Below are 19,547 nucleotides of genomic sequence, written 5' to 3'. Positions count from 1 at the left end.
CGGACGTGACGGAACGGGCCGGGCCGGGCCGGGCCGGGGGCGGTGCGGCCCGAGCAGCGCGGGAGCGGGAATGGAGCGGCCTCGGTGAGCGTCCCGAGGGAGCGCGCCTCGCTGCGCCCCTGGCCCGGCGCCTGCTTCGGTCTCTCGCCGTTCGCGTCCGTGAGGACACGCGCTGACTCCCTGCGCTGTGCCGGAGCCTTCCCGTAGGAACCTCGGCTCGAGGATGAGCGCCGTCAACTCACAGTAAGCTCCCGTTGTCTGCGGCTCCCTGCCGGCCTGACGCATCGGGCAGCAAGTGTTTGTATGTCCGGGACGAGTTAAGAAGAGCTGGGATCATCGGTTGTGTTTTCCCTCCGGTCCTTATGATCACCATGTTTGCCTTCTTGCACGTGGAAGTTACCAGTGCAAAGAGAGAATTGGAGTGTTCAACAAAAACAAAAAACACGCAAAGTTTTTTAGTTTTTAATTAGATGCTTCATAGGGGTGCTTGCAGCCCTTTACTGGAGCAGAATGACTGGGATAAACAAATCTTCCTGCTGGCTGGTTTGGCGATGTGCTGTTTGCAGTACAAGCAGTGAAGTATTGTGAGACTCTAACAGGACTGATATTTGGTGGAGTTTTATGGCAAATCTCCGTATTTCATTACTTTGGACTGATAAGCTTACCTTATTAAAGACTATGTAGAAATTTCGTATGTGTATTGCTGTCTGACACAAGTTTTCCTGTCTTGTTCAGGGATGATGAAGATACCTTTAAAATACTCGTTGCTACTGATGTTCATCTTGGCTATTTGGAGAAGGATCCAGTTCGCGGAAATGATACATTTGTAACTTTTAATGAAATACTGGACCATGCTCAAAAAAAAGAAGTAAGTGCTACTTTTTGGAGAGGGAAGAACTGAGGCTGTTGAAAATACGGTCCAATCTGCCAGAAGCTGTAAAGCTTAGTCCTGGTACTGTCTCTAATAATGCCAAATCCAGTGGCTGAACTATTTGTTACATTCAGTTTCGTTTCTGATTTGGTAAAAGGAATGCCTGTTTCTTTGTGAGAGCATTCTTGCTGAATCATGACTTTGGCTTCATTAGCAGTGCTTTCGGATTGCCTGCACCAGTTTCAGTGGTGTCTAGGGAGGGTTTGTCAGTGCAGGAAGGAAAAACAATTGAGGAGAGCGAGAGTAGTGATATACAGTCTTCTAACCAGTGGAGATTTGTTTGGAGCTTTTGAAGTGTCGTGCTGAGTCGCTGAGGTGAGCAGTTCTGGTGCCTGCACAGTGGGCAGCAGAATCCTGCAGTGGGGTGGACAGAGAGGCTTCCTGAACTGGGGCAGCATCGGGGCAGCCCAGAGTGGGAGCCTGGAGCCACCAGGAGCCCGCAGCAGCTGATGGGACCTGGCTGGGGTCAGGAGCAGTGACAGCCAAAAACCCTCCCACGCCTGTAAAAGAAGCTTCTGAGGGGTGGCAGCAGGCAGGAGCACCTCCAGCATGGCAAACAGACTTGCAGTGGCGTGGCTTTTTGTGCAGGAACAGCACTTGAGCCCTGTCAGCTCCATCAGGGAGCAGTGGTATCTATCTGCACAAAGCCATGGCCTGTCTCTGCATCCACCATGGCTGACAGAGCTGCCCAGACAGAGCTCCCTGTCCAGACACAGCTCTGGCTGAGGGGTGTCAGGGACTGTATGTGAGAGAGAGACTACTGGAATCACACCCTACTTTCCTTGGGGCAGGCCTAACAGGCAGACAGGATACATGATCCAGGGGCTTCCCTCTCCTCACTTCCTCTGAATGAACTCTGAATTAAGGGACAGGGGACAATGGCAACAAGTTGCTGCCTGCACAGCAGGTGCATCTCCTCCATGACTGCCCCATGTGCCCTGACATAACAGATGTGAGGCTCTGCATGTGGAACTGAGCAAGGATAGTGGTTCATCTAGCACAGAGGTGTTGCTGAGGTTGTTGCCTGTGCCCAATATCAAAATATCCTTCCATGAAGAAAAAAGGTGGGTTGTTACAGGAGACCCCCTTCCAATGGGAACAGAAGCCCCAATAGGCAGACTGGCTCCACTTCTTAGGGAAGCCTGCTACATCCCTGGGGCCTTGGTTGGTTGGCAGCAGCTGCACACGATCCAGGCTGTGCCCAGGTGGCCAAGAAGGCCAGTGGCATCCTGGCCTGTATCACTAATACTGTGACCAGCAGGACCAAGACAGGGAATGTCCCCTTGTACTGGGCACTGGTGAGGTTGTACCTCGAGTGCCATGTTCAGTTCTGGGTCCCTCACTGCAAGAAAGGCAGTTAGATATGCACAACATATGCAGAAACTGCATCTAGTTCCTTCTCAAAATAATGTGGTGTTAGCCACTGGTTTCTTTGCACTAAGTAGTGCAGCAGTGGGAAAATAATGTCACTGCTTTTCATGCCTAGCAAAAAATGTTCAGGGGCCGATTTGGAGACCCTTATTACAATACTACTCTAATTCTTTATCACTATCAGTTGTTTTCTTGCATGGCTCTCCATAAATGGGTCTTTCTGGTTTGATTTTATTTTAATTAATAATTTAATTACTTTTCTTTCTCATAAGAAAGTTAAATATTTTTTCTGTTACTACTAACTCCTTTTACCTTTACATCTTCATATTTGAGGAAGTATGTGAAACTCCCTAGAAGAAATAATTTAAACAATTCGCTTAGAAGTCTTTCAAGATGATACAAAATATTGTATTAAAATAATAAAGCTTTTTGTTACATACAGGTGGACTTTATTTTATTAGGTGGGGACCTTTTTCACGACAACAAACCCTCCAGAAAAACAGTACACTCTTGTTTGGAGTCACTAAGAAAATACTGCATGGGTGATCGTCCCGTTCAGTTTGAAATTTTGAGTGATCAGGCAGTTAATTTTCATCACAGCAAGTAAGTATGTTACTATAAATTATCATGTAAGGCTTGGTTTGTGTATGGGGTGAGTGTGTTGTGGTTTTTATTTTATATCCTCCATGACTGGAATCTGGAATTTTTAGGCCTCTCTGTGTGGGACAGTTTACAGGATAACTTCACCTGTCATCTAAGTCTGTAAAGTAATGTGTACAATATTTTGAGGAATTTCTGAATGTGCTGTGACTCTTCATATATTTATGTAATGTATTGTTTCCATTTTGCAAGTACAAATGAACCAATTCACATTGTATTTTTGGGTAAAATCAGCAGAGTTTCTTGTGTGTAAGCAAAGGTTGGACAGCCTAATTCACTACTACTACACAATTATTTTTACAATTCTTTTCATGGCTTGTTCTAAAAAAATAGGGGGTTTTTGCTACCCTTTTCCCCATGGAAAGTGCCATTCCAGACCATGAGTAAGAATCTTCTTAAGCTTAACCTTAGGCTTATTCATAATCACTTCATTCTGATTTGTACCACCTCTTTTGTTATGAATTTGAAAACAATATTGAGAATCACACACAAATTTGCAGATGTAGTTTAACTTCTTTTCCTCTTTTTGTTCAGGTTTCCTTGGGTGAATTATCAGGATGAAAATCTCAACATTTCTATTCCAGTTTTTAGTATTCATGGCAATCATGATGATCCCACAGGGGTAATTATTATCATAATTACATGACAAAGGTAGAGAAATAGAAACTTGTATAGAAATGCAGTTTTAGGACATCACACTAGTTTTAGTCAGCTGCTCCACTCTTTTGTATAAATATTTTGTGTATCTTTAGGAAAAATGAAATAAGTTGAGATCATATGAACTGTGTTTAATTTCTTAATTTACATTGGTTTCTGTCATTGAGAATAGAATCACTTTTCATGCTAAGAAGTGGCAGTCTTTCAGAATATTTCTAAAATATTCCACCTGTAGAGACCCGAAAGCTTTTTTCTTACAGAAGGAGAATTTTGATACTTTGATTTGTGAATATGTAATTGATATGCATCATGCATTTGCAAGGAGGATAATCTAATAATAGTGAAATGGTAGCTTAAAAACAAGTAATGAGAAGTAAGCAGGAAAAGGATGTTTAGAAAGCATTAAAAAGCATGTGTTGAATTAATAATTTTGCATTTTATATCAAATAGCAGTGTATCACGGAAATGAGTGTTTTACTGTTTTACCAGCAGTTTAACTTTGAATTTATTATAAGGTAGTTACCTTAGCCAGATAATTTTTGTAGTAGTTTAGAGACTGGCTGGTTTGAATGTTTTTTTGTGATCTTGTTTTTCTGAATGATTTAATGTTTAATTTCATACTGTTCAAATGAAGTATGACTTGTAAGGAAAAGGGATTTGCTTCTGTACTGTAGAATACTAGCAAAACCCCTAATATATGTTATGGGGCTTTTCAACTGCAGATGTTACTTAAGGAAATATATTCTCTCTTAATTCTGAGACTTTCATTTAGACATGAAACACTTAGTGTTCTATTGAAAGTTTTGTATTTGTTTTTTATTGTTTGTTGTAGGCAGATGCACTGTGTGCATTGGATATTTTAAGCTGTGCAGGACTGCTGAATCACTTTGGACGTTCAACTTCCGTGGAGAAAATAGATATTAGTCCCATTTTATTGCGTAAAGGTAGAACAAAAATTGCTCTGTATGGCTTGGGTGAGTATTTGTCTGCCAGACTGTGACTAGACTGTTCATGTATTACTGAAATTTAATAGGTCTAAATAAATTTGGAACAAATATATAAGGCTGCAACAAACATGAAGGTCTATGTGATTCTAAATTAAAGCATATCAATTCTGTGACTGTCAGGTTTTTCCCCCTGCTTTGTGTCACTGGCTGACAGGGTTTTCTGGCTCATTTAGATGAATCTTCCTAAACTTGATTTTTGTACTTTTGTTAGTGTTAAATGAACCCTGCTTAAGTTAACCATGGTGCTGGTGTATCAAGTTAGAGCAGTCACACTCTTAAATTGTCTCTGTTGTGTATTAAGCTTATTTCATCCTACTTAGGCAAAACTTAAACATCCTATGTTCATGTGCCATTTTGGTTATATTTAAAAATATAAGCTGTCTGAGCAGAAATCTAATGTCTTAAATGTCTGTCTGAAGTGCTTCATAAGTAACATTGGCCATAGGAAATCTCAGTTTCTTTAAAGAAACTTAAGAGTTTCATACTTTAAAGTGGTTCTGTGATAGGTTTGTTCCTTTGTATTTTCTCCACTGAATTCCTCTCTTCCCTCACTTCTTACATAGAATGGTTATTTTTGACTGCTTTCTGTCTAGAGAAATTAACTATTAAGATCTTATTTTTCACCCTTATTTTTTGTCCAGTCATGAGTGCTTAAACACTTAATTCCAAACAACTTTTATAGCTCTAAATTAAGTCCTTGTTGGCCATGTCTTTGCATGTTTAATGAGATACTTTGAAAGCTTGCTAGATATTTGAAAGGTTAGTAGTTGGTGGAATGTTCTAAAATCGAAATACAAAAGTTTTCAATACCAAAGCTGTTATTGGAAAATGCAACAGATTTCTAAAGTACCAGTGTTGCTGCATGCAGATGTTCATGACATGTTTCTTTGTGTTTGTGCCAGAATTATGTATACCTTTTTGATTTTCTCTGATTTAGAGAGCATTTGTTCTTATACAAAATATGGACACTCCACATCAGATTTATTGATATCTATCATGACCCCAGCTAAGGATAGTTCGGTGGTTTTTTCCCTAGTTAAAAACATCAAGTGATTTCCAGGGATGGGACATGCACAACTTTCTTGGGCAGGCTGTTCCAGTGCCTCACTACCCTTACAGTGAAGAACTTCATCATAATATCCAGCCTAAATTTGTCTTCTTTCAGTTTAAAGCCATTCCCCTGTCCTATCACTGCTTTCCCTTCTGAAAAGTTCCTCTCCATCTTTCTTGTAAGCCTGCTTTGAGTACTGGAAGGCTGCTATATTTTAGTCCCTTATGGTTTTTTTTAATGGAGTTGCTAGTAAAAATGCTGTGAAATACAGACTTGTTTACCACACAGATTTTTTTGTTTGTTTGTTTGTCCACTTCAGGAGCTATTCCAGATGAGAGGTTGTATCGTATGTTTGTCAATAAGCAAGTAACCATGCTGAGACCAAAGGAAGATGAAGATAGTTGGTTTAACTTGTTTGTGATTCATCAAAATAGGTAACAGTACTGAATGAATTACTGTAATTTACTATGTTACTTTGTTAAACTTCCTGGAACAGGATAGGTGAGCAAGCTAGCAGTGTTAGTTCATGCTTCTTGTGAGTAGCTGGTTTCTTAAGACTTTTACAAGTGAAAACATTGTTTTCCAGCTCTTTTTGGAGAAGAATTGTAAAGGAAAATGTTTGAAATAAATGAGTTAGGGGAGTTGGGAGATCTCTTCCCAAACTTTTGTAGTCAGAGACAGTGGAGGGTTTGTAGTGTAGTATGCATGTAATTAAGTCCTTAAGCTTGTTAGAGCTGGGAGAACACCAAACTTTATATTGCATTTTCTATTCTTGTTTAAACCATAGTTCAACTTGTACCCTATGTTACCTTTCACTGCTGTGCATTACAGATAGGTAACATGTTCTGCCTACTTTCTTGTGATTTTTTCCTGAAGAAGAGGGCAACCCTTATGCTCAAATAATGGTGAGGCAGATGTAAACAAATATATTCATATTACCCTGTGTAATTTCTGTCCTGTAGTCTGAAGGGACTCACTCCCCCATCTGCCTTGTCTTCCAGAAATGGATTGGGGATGGCATGTCCCATGTCTAATTCAGTGGGTTTTACCCCACATTTCAAAATAAAAAACAACCAAATCTGTTTGCTATGAAACACTATAAAAGCATTCATATAGAAAAAACCCAAAACTCTTACAAGCCAAGTAAGAAGTAAAAAGAGATACAAATAAAAGGAGGGGAGCAGAAAACAGTGAGCTGTGTAAAAAAGTGAGCTATGTAAGTTGCTGTTTTGTTTAACCAAACATTATAAACAGCTGTGTAAGGAATAAATGTGAAGAAGACCTGACATGTATGTCTGATATCATTGCTGGAGTTCCCATATCCTTTTAAATCACAGATGTTTTTCTCCTCCTTCACTCTCCCTTTGCCCATCTATTATTCTTCTCTTGAACAGGAGCAAACATGGAGCTACCAACTACATTCCAGAGCAGTTTTTAGATGACTTTATTAATCTTGTTGTGTGGGGTCATGAACATGAGTGCAAAATAGCTCCATTCAAAAATGAACAGCAGCGTTTCTACATTTCTCAGCCAGGAAGTTCAGTGGTGACATCTCTGTCCCCTGGAGAAGCCGTGAAGAAGTGCGTGAGCTTTCCCTTTTGTTCTTGTTTATCCCTTGTCTTACATGTCTCAGGTGTTCTCTTGAGAACAGAAAAATACTTGTATACAGTATGAAAATATTAGTATTACTGTGTGGATTAGCTTTAGAATGTGACATGATAAGAAAAGCAGGTGGAATGAGTACCTGGTATAACTTTTGCTTTGCTTACAATTTAATGTAAGGTTTGAAGCAAATGCAACTTAGCTAAGAGGAGTTACATACTGATAAATTGGAATACAAGGAACTGGGTGCAGGTGCTTGTATATGGAACAAGCATAATCTAAATATGAGAAAATGGAAGTTTTAGAGAGCCAATCCTGAAGTACAGATCTTCCTATAGCTTTTGAAATTTTGTCCCTGGAAAGTGAACATGAATTTGAAAACAAATCTTTATACCATACTTCTTTTAAGTTTATCTTCTAGTAAGTTACCTTTCTCCTTCTAGACACATTGGTTTGCTGCATGTTAAAGGGAAAAAAATGAAAATGGAGAAGATTGCTCTAGAGACAGTGCGAACTTTCCATATAGAGGATATTGTTCTAGCTGATCATCCAGATCTTTTTAATCCTGACAATCCTAATGTTACTCAGGCAATACAGGCATTCTGCATGGAAAAGGTAACTTGTGGTGCTAACAGTTTATGGATAACAGTGTATGGACAGGGGATGGGATCTGTGACTATTTTTGAGACTGGAAGATGAGAAATCTTGTGTCTTGCTCCATATTAAAACAAGCTTAGGCAGTATTTCCATAGGAAGCTTATTCCATGACATTCACTCTGGAGCCTTGGCTTCCAGATTCCTTGATTGAGATGACCTATTAAAGTAGGCTGGAACTGCTTTTTGGGTGTCCTTATCATCTTTGTACAAAAGCTTGCACCTAAGAGTGGGGCAGTGTTGGGTGTGCACTTTGGAACCAGAATAAATGCGGTGGCCTAAACCCTGAGAGCTCAGCCATGCAGTCAGAAGTGGCAGAAGTAACTAAGCAAGTTTATTCATTGCTTAGTTCTTAGGTTTATATGGCTTGTTCTGCTTTTCTCTGGAACTAGAAATTTAGCAAAGCATAGTGACTATGAAATATGAGAGATCAGTGGTGTAGATGCTGCTGGACTACACTGTATCATGTTTTTCTCAGTCATTCTTAATGGCTTTTGCCTGCATACTGGTACATATGTGTTCAGGAATGAGAGCACATTTGATTTATTTTGATATCTCCCCTTGCAACTGGATGTATTTTAATTCAGGCATCTGTAAGAGAACAAATGTAACTGAGTTTATAATTCTCCTTCACAGGTGGAATTGATGCTGGACACTGCAGAAAGAGAGCGCTTGGGAAATCCCCGCCAGCCAGAGAAGCCTATCATAAGATTAAGAGTAAGAAATTGTTCAGCTTGGATTGCTTTGTTTTTAAAGGTCACTGTGAAAAGTTTCAGAGCAAAGTTATGCTTTTTGTGTAAACACATAATATGTACATTTTTTTGCTATGTACAGGCAAATATAAATTGCCTACCATACTTTTGTTTACCTGTAGAACCAGTACTCTAAGATAAAGGATGAGATTGGTCATAAATGTACTTCACTGGTGTTCTGAGTAAGAGCATCATCATTTACTGTGAAGTTCTTTTAAGTCATACTATCCTGTGTGCTTCTAGCCCAATCAGACACTTTGTGAAGGTCAGAAAATGAAACAAATTTGAAATAAGTTTTAAATATGAGCTATTATATGTATATATAAAAATATTTTATGTTTATAAATATGAGTTATTAGCTATTCTGTTGATGCTATTATTATCTGTAATTAGCTATTAACTATTCTGTATAGTAAAGCATTCATTTTAAATTGACTTATTTCTTACCATTAATTTTTTCCTTTCAAGCATAACAAATTTGTTTTGAATTGTGTGGCTTGCTTCTCCGTTTCTGTTTGTTTCATGCTTAAATTTGTCCTTTCCTCACTTAGGTTGATTATGCAGGTGGCTTTGAACCATTCAGTGTCCATCGTTTCAGCCAGAAGTACATGCATAGGGTGGCTAACCCAAAAGACATCATACACTTTTTCAGGCGTCGTGAACAAAAAGAGAAAAAAGGTGATTGTGAAAGAAGGAATCTTTGGCTTGCCTTTGTTTTCATTCATCTGTCTGTATTTTGTTACCAGCACTTGCAAAGGCTTGGTGCCTATCATCTAATGGGTTATAGGAAGGATAAAGATGCATTGTCTTATTCAAGTGTATATATTGCACAGTTATTTATTTTCTAATTCTGGATTTGTCCACAATTCTGATATTCAGCACAGCATCTTCTGACAGTTATTCATAAACAGTTTCATTTTCCTTTGGCTTCAGACCTTATTGAGTTGCTTATAGTAATACATATAGCCCCATGCCAGACTGAGTTACTCTGTGGTTCTGTGATAATTACTTTCATTTAATGAAAGTCATTAAATGGCTCCTTCTGGAGACTTCTTAGGATAAGATGATTGGGTTTGAACACTCTGAAGGAAAAGAGCTGGGTATAGTGCTTTTTCCCTTCATGTTTTAATTGTATTTTGTAGTAGTTCATTTGTTCATACCTAAAATAGTAATTAAGGGTATGGGCTTAAAAAGATATTAACATACTTTTTAAATGTAGGATAGCATTTTATTTGCCCTAATTAGTCATTTGTCTGAGGTGCTATTGGCTTGTCTCTTCCAGGTATGTTTCTATTCAAATATTTGTGCAAAACCAATAATAGTTGTTCCTATTGCAGCATTTCTCACTGTTGCCTAGAATTTTAAATAAATAGTTCATAGATGTCCAAGTACTGGATGTGTAATAATTGCTAATGAAGAGTCAGCTTGTACAGGAACATAATGTGCTTAAAAACTCTTACTAGTTTGCCTTAGTGTATTGTAAGTGCATTGTCCAGTTCCAGTGATGGTTTTAATGAATACTATTAGTTCTATAAAGTTCAAAACATCATTTTGTTAATAAAAACTGCTTTTAGTGTGGCATTTTAAAAATTATACTCTATTTGCCTTAGTTTATTTTGCTTTGATTTAGTTTTTTATAGTTGTGTAATCTCATTAAAATTTTCAGAATACACTGTAGCTACCACATCTACCACCATGTTTCACTAATTTACTTTTTCTGCTTAATGGGCATGTCAGCTTCAGGAAGGGAGTATAAAAGTACTGCCATGGCTTTTGCATTCTTTTATTAGACAGCCTCTAATACAAGAGAAGTGGCTAATGAAGCACTCAATGTTTTCATTGCATGTGCACATTGTGGTTCAGTACAGATCACGTTAAGACTTCAGGAATTCAGTCTATAGTCTAAAGCAGTCTATAGTCACTTTATGTTATTTGTGTGGTATGTGCTAACCTAAGATGATTATCCCTCTCATCCTTCTGCCATTCCTACCTTGCTGCTTGAGAAAGGGGAGTGAACTATGAGCATTTTCTACTAAAAATCAGTCTGTGTGATGTGGAGGAAAATCTCTCTTACTTATAAAAAACTTTTGACAGCTCCTATGATTTTTTTCCATTTGTGGTCTTCTAGAGTTCAATTATAACCTTCAGAACACAGTGTTCAATATATAATTCAATACATAGGTTAGTTAGAACCCTTTATGTCTGCTAGAGGTGTTGTCTGCACAATTACGATGTTTCTCCATGTTTCCAAGGAATAGACTCTAAAAAGAGCAAAAAGCTTTACATAGAAAAGGACCACAAATCTTAGGAGGCCTGAATTAACCTTTTTTTTCCTGCTACTGTCAGTGGGATGGTAATAATTAAAAGCTGTAAATGTTTATGATGCCACTGTGCTTTTCTATTCTAGACATTGATCTTAATTTTGGAAAACTGGTTAGCAGACCTGCTGAGGGAACAACACTCAGGGTGGAAGACCTTGTAAAGCAGTATTTCCAAACAGCAGAGAAGGTATTTTTCTACCTTTTATAAATTCCCTTTTTAATGTCTTATGATACTTTTTCTTTCTTAATGGAGCTAGTGTTCCCTGAAAAGACTCTGACATTCAACAAGTGAATTTATTTCCCATAAAACTGTCTGAGAATTACCTCATGAAGTATGTGTAACTGTTGTGTATAGGTTGTGTAGGTATGTGAGCACACAGTGGTCTGAGAGCATGATGGCTCTTTGTGTGAATTTGCAGTGTGTGCCCTGCACTAAGTGATGTGTCCTGTACTCAAGTACAGGAGGGAAATGTGAGGCAGCATGTGAGGGAAGAGCTGCCTTAAATTAGTCTAGGGCCCGTGTGAGACTGTAGCATTTACTATTACTGACTTGTTACTTTGCAGTATAATTGTGTCCTCAGATGTAGTGCACTTCCACATTTTATTTAAAGCAGAGCAGGGAGAAGGAAAAGAGAACCTTGATAATTTGCTTTCTTCCCACCCTGTTGTTAAATCTAGTATATTTCCCTTTCCCAACAACAGTGCAGTAACATCTAAGAAATAAAAAATAATCAGTGAGCCCTGTGCACAAATGCTGGATGTAGTTGCTCAAGCATAACTTGTGGAAACTGTTTCAGTTTTAAAAAGTCCTTAGAGAAAGAATTCTTGAGGTTAAGATCCTTCAAATTACATCATCCTGCCTAACCTTAGACACATGCTAGGTGTCAGTATTAGGACAGCATAAATCATGTTCCTTTGTTCTACTTACTTTATTTAAAAATTTTATTTTATAATAGCTAGAAATTTATTCCTTGGGGCAGCATTATTTCCAGGAAGTTTTTATTTTAGATATTACTAGCATTGTAGCTTCTTTACTCTTCATAAAGCCTTTTGCTTTACACACCAACTCTGTAAAGTTGGTGTGACATGCTAGTAGCAAGAGTGTTGTAACTGGTTTATGATAAGTAACATTTGCTTATTGCTGTGCTTTTCTCTGATTCAAATATTCAATGCACATTGCTGTTTTTGCAACCAACTTAATGTAATATATATCTGAAACAGCTGGAATATTACTTGCTTTGTCTAATGGCAGATGCTTCTTAACAAATTATTTCCCCAATTCTAAAGAAAGTGCAGCTTTCACTTCTAACTGAAAGAGGAATGGGAGAAGCAGTGCAAGAGTTTGTGGACAAAGAGGAAAAAGATGCCATAGAAGAGCTGGTGAAATTTCAACTAGAAAAAACACAGAGGTTTCTCAAGGAGCGTCGCACTGATGCAGTGGAAGAAAAAATAGATGAGGAGGTAATGTTCTGTTAATGTTGATTCCCCAAGAGAAGTCAGGACAGTAGAAAAATCAGTGCTCAAACATGGTTGAGTAGATTTGCCGATGTGTGGAGCGTCTGCAACAATTGCCTCTAGTAATTTTCTGCAATTAATAAATAAATAATTGATTTATGATGAAGTTTCGAATACGGGATTTAAAAAGTTGTACTGAAAATGGGGCTTAGGTTGCAGACATGGTCATAGAAAAAAATCTGTCTAATACATGTAGAACTACATATTTACCACTATTGTGAGAAAGATGGTGAGTAAAATCTCTTTGTAGCATTTTGTATTGGCTTAGGGAAGGGTACAAGAACAGGACAAGCATAAAGGAAATTTATGCTTCAGTTGCTCTACTTGCTTCTAACTGCTTGCAGCTCATGGTATTTCAGAGACAGGCCTGGTTTATGTGTATTGAGCAGCCCTTGAAAGACATTTTTGTCAACTTGTTGATCTTCCTCATGAGCCAGTGTATTCAGCTGTAATATTCAAAAGTGTAGGAGAAATTGTTCAGCAGCTTATCTGTGCACTGTTTAAGGAATAATTTGGTGAGGAAGGAAGGCTACATCTACCTGTTTTCTTACTGATTGCTTTAATTCATGAGGGGTTGAAAGAGACCATAAACAAGCAATGCCTGCAGGCTTTCTGTGACACTTTAGGATGTTTTTTTGCTGTTGCTGTTGTTTCTCTTTAGAACTAGTATCTTCTTTCTGTCACGCCCTGGCATATCTTTTTCAGTATTTGTCAAGTTGAGCTTCCTTAGGTGTACGTGTACTGCAACATTGTCTCTTCTCTTAAAGTTATTTTCTGTCTTGCTTCTTCATCTGTACCTCTTTTTCCAGTTATTCATATTTCAGTGTCCCCTATTGTCAAAATTACTATACTCTCCCCTTCATCATGTCCCAAGCTTTCTTCCTCCCCCAGTGATGTAGCCCCAGTTATTAATAGAATGTGAGATTCTTAAACCATAGTGTGAAAGGGCCCTAAAAAAACTGTTCAGTTATGCTTGGACTCTTCACTTCTCACAGCTTTGTACTTACTGTATTTTCATTATTGTATGACATGAACTGTTGTTTTGACAGGAACTGGTTTTTTATTTTTATTCAGGTGCGAAAATTCAGGGAGAGTAGAAAAAAGAATACTGAAGAAGAGGATAAGGAAGTCCATGAGGTAATTCCTCTGAATTTTGAACATAGGCTGAAAAATGGAGTGGTGACTTCTGCATATATAGTGGCCATTTAGCAATGTTTCAGCAATACTTCAGCATTGTACTTGCCAAAAAGTGCCTGTCTGCCTTTAAAGCTTAGTAAGTCTGTTTTAAATCTTTGTTAGGATAATATGTACCTAAGCTACTGCTCAATTTTGCTTTTGAGGTCTCTTTTCTTGTACAAATTTGTGAACCTGAATGTTCATTATTTCTTGCTTTTAACTGAGTTTAGACTAAGCAGGTGACTTTCAAAGCTCTTTCAGCTTAAGCTCTTTGTGATCTCATCACCAGTGGACATGTGGATGGACTATATTGGGTGGTATTACTGGAACAAATGGGATATATTGGTAAACCTTTAGGTGCTGTGTCCTTTTCAGCAATCTTAGATTTCCCACATACTAGTACTTCAATTGCATTGTATTTCTAACTAAAATTGCCAACTACTGATAGAATGGGTGCTCCTTTGTCTTTGCAAGTTATGTGGGAATGGAATTAAGTTTTGAGATAAGGGACATCTGGGCTGAGATTCGGTTCTCCTAATCTGGGATATCATCACCTGAGCTAGTTGTCTTAAGCACCCAATGTCATCAATGAAGTTCAAGTCAGGGGAACCAGTGGGGTGCTTCCTCTGAGCAGACACATGTAACTGACAGAGGATGACCTGAGCTGTTCAGCAAACTTCACCAACAGTGTGTCACATCAACGAGCTCAATTCTGTTCTCAGATCTTAGCTAACTACTTTTTATGTACACATCTAATTAAATAAACAAAGTTTTTCAAGGATGTCCTCACCTTCCATTGTAAGCCTCACTGGTTTAGAATCACACATTTTTATTTATAGTTATATTACAGATTTATTGTACATAACTAGGATTTAACAATAGTGTGTTTCATGATTTAAGATTCTTTTTCCTGTAATTATTGTTCATTTCAGGCAATGATGAGGGCCAGAGCCCACCGATCTGCAGATGAAGTTCTGGTTGAAGCCTCCAGTGATGAAGATTCCATGGATATAGAGATGGCAGGCACTAGTAATCCAAGTGATGGCCTTTCTTCAACACTGAGCCGAGGAAGGGGTCGGGCACGAGGTAGGGCAAGAGGTGCAAGAGGACAAAATTCAACAGCAAGAGGTTCATCTCGAAGAGGTAGAGGTAAGAAAAACTTTGCAGTCTTTGTAATGCAGTTCCTGACTTTTTTTTCTTTAAAAGGTGACTCTCTTCTGATGCTTCCATCAAGTGGAAATTTGCTGCTTAGGAACTCCTACTGGGAAAAAAGCTCTTCTCAACTATTTGTGGTATCCTATTGCTTACAATTGACTGCCTTACAAGGCTTAAGTTTTTCACCTTTTTCACTGTGATTAAAAGAAAAATATCATGCTTCCCAGCTGTGGAAACATAGTATACTTCTAAAAGATGCATTATTGGGAAGGTCTGTACTATGAGGTGCATGGATAGACCTTTGTCACTGCTAAAGGTAAAGCATTTGATCAGTATAAAGAGGAGGTGCAGATTTTCTCTATCCTAATGTAATTTACAAGAGACTTTAATGTTTTTAGTGACTGAAAAAATGGGAAGTGTTTCTTAAGCAAGAAGAGTTAAATAGTTCCTGGACTGAGTATGGTTGTGCACTTTGCAGTGGTAGTGGTATTTCCATTATAGATGTACTTTCACTCTGTGTGTGTGTGTGTGTGTGTATTTATATATAAATCCTTTGAATTGTCTCAGTAATATGTCCAAATGTCTGAGAGCAGGTTGAGTTGAAACAAAGGTTCTTATCTTGAGTCTGATTTGGTTAGTGCTTTTAAACTGGTTATGTGAGCCTGAGTGCTCCAACACTGTTGTGCTCCCATCAGAGTAGAGCCCTGTGTGTTAAGAGTTTGTGTCTGTGGACCTTTGAATACTTGACCCAGGGCAGCTCTTCTGCCTGTAAGGAGGGTTTTAACTCAAGGAGAAAATGAGGAGTAAAGAGGATTGTAGATTTTTTGAAGTGATTTCCCACTCAGTAATTATAGACTGAAGAGTTAAAAAAAATAACTGCTGAACAAATTTGCAATTTTGTTTGTTATCTCTACAGGAGCCACTAGCCAAGAGTCAGCTTCTGGCAGCAGATCCTACAAACCTGTATCTGTGCCTGTCAAGACACCATCTATCATGGATGGTAGGCCTGTGATCTGTCTATTGTTCTAATCTGCTCTCTCAAATTGTAGTGAAGGTGTTTGTTTAATGATGAAGTGCTTTAATTGCCTTTTATTCTATTAGTCCATTTCAGCTGTGAGAAATTCTTCCAGCACTAATGAAATAGAATAGCTAACAACGATGAGAGAAAGAAAAAAGAAAGGGGAAAAAATTAGTGATATTCTTCTGTCCTGGGGTAAAATGTAATGTATTAGGAACTTCTGGCTAGAACTGCACATAGGAAACATATTACATAATGCATATTCTTAAGGAATAAGCATAGAAAGAATGTGACTTAACATTTTAGGCAGAATATTCCTCAGGAGATAAAAAGTTAAATTTGACTGATGTTTACAAGTTAGTAAGCTTTAATGCAAATCCATTTAGCCTTACAGTGTAGCGAGTTTTGGAAATGCCAGTTTTTACTAGGGAAGAAAACCTTATCTTTAAGCTGCCTGTGTATATGAGAATAACTGTTCCTTGCTGTAGAGGGAAGGTGCTGAGGAAATAGCATAGAGAATCTAAGAATTAAAGAAAAAATTACTGCTCACTAATCTATACATAAACCCCCCCCACAAAATACTCCAAGATAGACTGAATTTTAAATTAATTGGCAAATTACTTTAATTTAAAATTGGTCAGCAAATGACCTGAAATATTGCAGAGAAATGAATTTTAGCAGCTGTGTTCATATTTAACCTGTTAGATATACAGGAATTTCAGCTACAGTAGTATTTTTTTGTGTCCTCTTAACCAACATTACTGATGGTTTTTCAGCCAGACTGGGAAGCACCTGCAGCTGCACAGAGGGTTATATCCCTGGACTGATAGACTTAATTTATGTTTTGGGTTGGTTTGTTTGTTTGTTTTACAGGGTGTTTTGCAGTGGAATTGCAAGCTAGGCAGATCTTAAAAAAAAAAAAAAAAAAAAAAAAAAAGAGTTGCATAATGTTGTTTGCATTTAATTGTGTGAAGATTTTAAAAGTATTTCATATGTTTTATTCCAGCCTTTAGATCTTCGAAAACAGACCGCTCTTCAAATTCATTGCAGTCTTACTCTGAGGTAAGCACTTTGTTGTGTGAGTGAAGCTGTGCTGATTTTTACTGTTCATTTGAAAAATAAATGCACAGTCAAAACATTAGCCTAAATCAGCAGATGTTTCCAAGCTATCAGTTCCAGCATTAAGTTGCCACATATTAATCTGCAGACCTTTTGTATCCTTTTTTGTTATGTGTTTGTCTGAGAAAAGCCATGTTTTATTTGTGACCATACTCTTAAGATAACAGGTGTATATAGTGAGTGTTTTGTTGGGTTCTGCAAGGTCAAAGATGTGAAGAATAAACTTGTGCTGTATTTGCAAATTTGTGCAGCTCTGGCCTGGAGCCCTCTCAAGTGTATATTCTAACTAAATATGTGTATAGTTGGAAAAAAAACAAAGGTTCTGTGCTATAGTACTGACATTATGCACTCTCTGTGTAAGGGTAAGTTTTGTGGAAAATATTTATACTTTTTTTTCAGGATATTATAGATGTTGATTCTGATCCAGAAGATACTTCTTTTGTTCCTTCTTCCAAAGTAAATCAAAGGTCAGTATGTTTGTTTCATAAATTCAATTTGTGCCTTATTTCTGAATGGCAATCAGCAGAGTCCATGGATCTGACTGACTACCAGATTTTTAGGAAAGTCATAACACTACTTAGAGAATTTACATAAATTTTTACTTGTTAATATGAGTTATCTTCCTAAAACAGAAAAAATTAGTTCACTGATTGAGGTAAACTTGGTCAGAGTTTTAGTATTAATATGTTATTTTAAGAATTTGTATTGTTCTGCTTACTGTTATGTCTGTTTATTTTTACTTTGTGTATTGGTGGTCCAGCTTTAAGTTACAGGGGAAGTTATTGGAATGTCTGGTGACTGAGAGCATGCTGATGCCAATTTTTTTCTCTTTGTATGTTTCAAGGTTTCCAGCTCTATCTTCACTTAGTAAAAGAGGTTCACAAAGCCAAACATCTAAAGGAGTTGATTTTGACTCAGATGAGGTATGGTGTATAAGACTATTTTTTAGTTTTATTTTATGGAAGTTTCTATAACTGACTATAGTTTTACAGCTGTTTGAGTAAAGCATTTCAGAGTGAAATTGAATTTATTCTTTTTTTCACTAACAGGACTACATTATTGCAACCAATTTTGGTTAGACTACCTGCATAATTATCAAAAATAAGGCTAGAAGCTACCTCAGAAAAATATTCAGTCCTTTTTCCCTTCAATTTTTAATCAGTGAATTGTCATTATTGAAATGTGGACCTGGAATTTCCTGGAAGAGAAAGTAATTATAATCTCTTCTAGTGCTTATCTATTTCCTTTCATTTAGTTATATATTTTATTCTTGTAAAAAGGAATATTTTTTTTGTTTTCCATTTAGAAACGGCTCTTTTCCAGGGCATTTTTTTTTTTGTTGTTGCAAATTATCTAAGTTCACTTCTTAAGAATTTTAAAACACTCTCTTTAAGTCTAATATGTCTGTTCTTGTGGTATATCTTTGAACTGCTAGGAAATGGTTTCTTCCACAATTAACCAAGTAGAACTTTTCACACAGTTTTGCACTGAATAGAAGACACTGTGTTCTGTCAAGCACTGTGCAGTGTTTTCACAGTGTGTCATGCATGGTTAGAATCCATTCCTTAACAGTGTCAGATGTGGCCACTTCAGAGAAAATATTGTGTTCTTGGTCCTTCTCCCCACAGTGCTATCTCTTCTTGTACTTGAAGTAAAAGCCTACATGTTTGCTTGAATATGCAAACAGAAACAGTATTTTTGATTCATAAAAATATCAGTAAATTATGGTGTGCAATGTGTATATAGACATAATTTTACTGAGGTATGTGCTGCCCATTTACAAGTGAAATATAGAGTGTTCCTTATTTCAAAGTATGTTCTGGTCATATTGACAAAAACTTTTATTCTCTGCACGTATGTCACATGGACTTTTAAGTCAAAAAATTACCTCTTTCATATAAAAACCAACAAAAACAGGTCTGTCAGAAAACATGGCCAGGCTTTCTAGTTTATTCCAAAGGTGACTTTGTTTTTTTTATGACTTGGAATGCCTGCTATTTTTAGTAATGTGTATCTCTGCAAATTTCAGGATGATCCATTCATGAGCCCTGCAACATCAAGAAGAACTAAGTGATTTCTGGCTCACTATTCAAGAGAAACTGTGGAAGTTTGTGAAGAAAATGGAAAGCAGTGTGCAAGACTTTGTGATATTTCTCTGTAAATGATTACTTGCCTTCCATTTTCACTTCTGTGGAATGGTTTGGTTTGGGTTTGTTGGCTTTTTCAGTGGCACCAAGTTTGGTATAATGTCTGTTACATTGCTTGATGCACTAGGCTAGGTCTAATATCCTGAAGTACTGCCTGAAAGTGCAAGTTCTTTCTAAAATTCTGAAACTCTTGTTTTCTTTTTCGGATGATAATAAAAATGACAGTTGTATCTTTTGTAGAAAACTCTGATCTCTTTGGTTTGAATTTTGCAGAGAAATATCTATGGAAGATAAACATAGCAGCCTTCACTTCAGGGAAAAATGTGTACCTGGTGTGTGGAGAAAGGCTGTACTGCAAAGAGATGCTTGTCCTAAAAGTTGGTGTGATTGGTTATAGAAGGGGTAGGATGC

General features: G+C 37.5%; 2 protein-coding genes across 5 annotated transcripts in view; one reads left to right on the top strand and one right to left on the bottom strand.

The window, feature by feature from the left end:
- The window catches only part of AMOTL1 (angiomotin like 1), a 152,885-nt gene that overhangs the window by 130,697 nt on the left and 2,641 nt on the right, over positions 1-19,547 (bottom strand). The window lies entirely within an intron of this gene.
- MRE11 (MRE11 homolog, double strand break repair nuclease) lies at positions 31-19,380 on the top strand. Of its 4 annotated transcripts, none has more exons than XM_079323748.1 (19): positions 31-243; positions 736-868; positions 2,745-2,905; positions 3,497-3,584; positions 4,452-4,593; positions 5,997-6,111; positions 7,072-7,257; positions 7,723-7,894; positions 8,570-8,650; positions 9,237-9,363; positions 11,093-11,193; positions 12,294-12,467; positions 13,596-13,658; positions 14,630-14,846; positions 15,769-15,852; positions 16,877-16,932; positions 17,389-17,460; positions 17,842-17,912; positions 19,019-19,380. In XM_079323748.1, the coding sequence occupies exons 1-19, from the start codon at positions 224-226 to the stop codon at positions 19,032-19,034; spliced, it is 2,079 nt and encodes a 692-aa protein (XP_079179874.1). In that variant the 5' UTR covers positions 31-223; the 3' UTR covers positions 19,035-19,380. The 4 variants fall into 4 exon arrangements, with proteins under 4 accessions (XP_079179874.1, XP_079179873.1, XP_079179876.1 ...); XM_079323747.1 differs by having other exon boundaries at positions 17,389-17,456; positions 17,834-17,912; positions 19,019-19,205; XM_079323750.1 differs by having other exon boundaries at positions 36-243; positions 2,764-2,905.

The sequence above is a fragment of the Erithacus rubecula genome, assembly GCF_903797595.1.
Source record: "Erithacus rubecula genome assembly, chromosome: 1".
In the NCBI taxonomy this organism is placed as follows: domain Eukaryota; kingdom Metazoa; phylum Chordata; class Aves; order Passeriformes; family Muscicapidae; genus Erithacus; species Erithacus rubecula.
Note: the sequence above shows the minus strand (reverse complement) of the source record. Positions and strands in the feature narration are given on the sequence as shown.

Excerpts from the sequence above, each read along its gene's own strand:
- MRE11 (XM_079323747.1), top strand. The coding sequence starts at position 224 with ATGAGCGCCGTCAACTCACA. Across the intron at positions 13,659-14,629 it reads AGGATAAGGAAGTCCATGAG|GCAATGATGAGGGCCAGAGC; the intron begins GTAATTCCTCTG and ends TGTTCATTTCAG. Across the intron at positions 14,847-15,768 it reads TTCATCTCGAAGAGGTAGAG|GAGCCACTAGCCAAGAGTCA; the intron begins GTAAGAAAAACT and ends TTATCTCTACAG.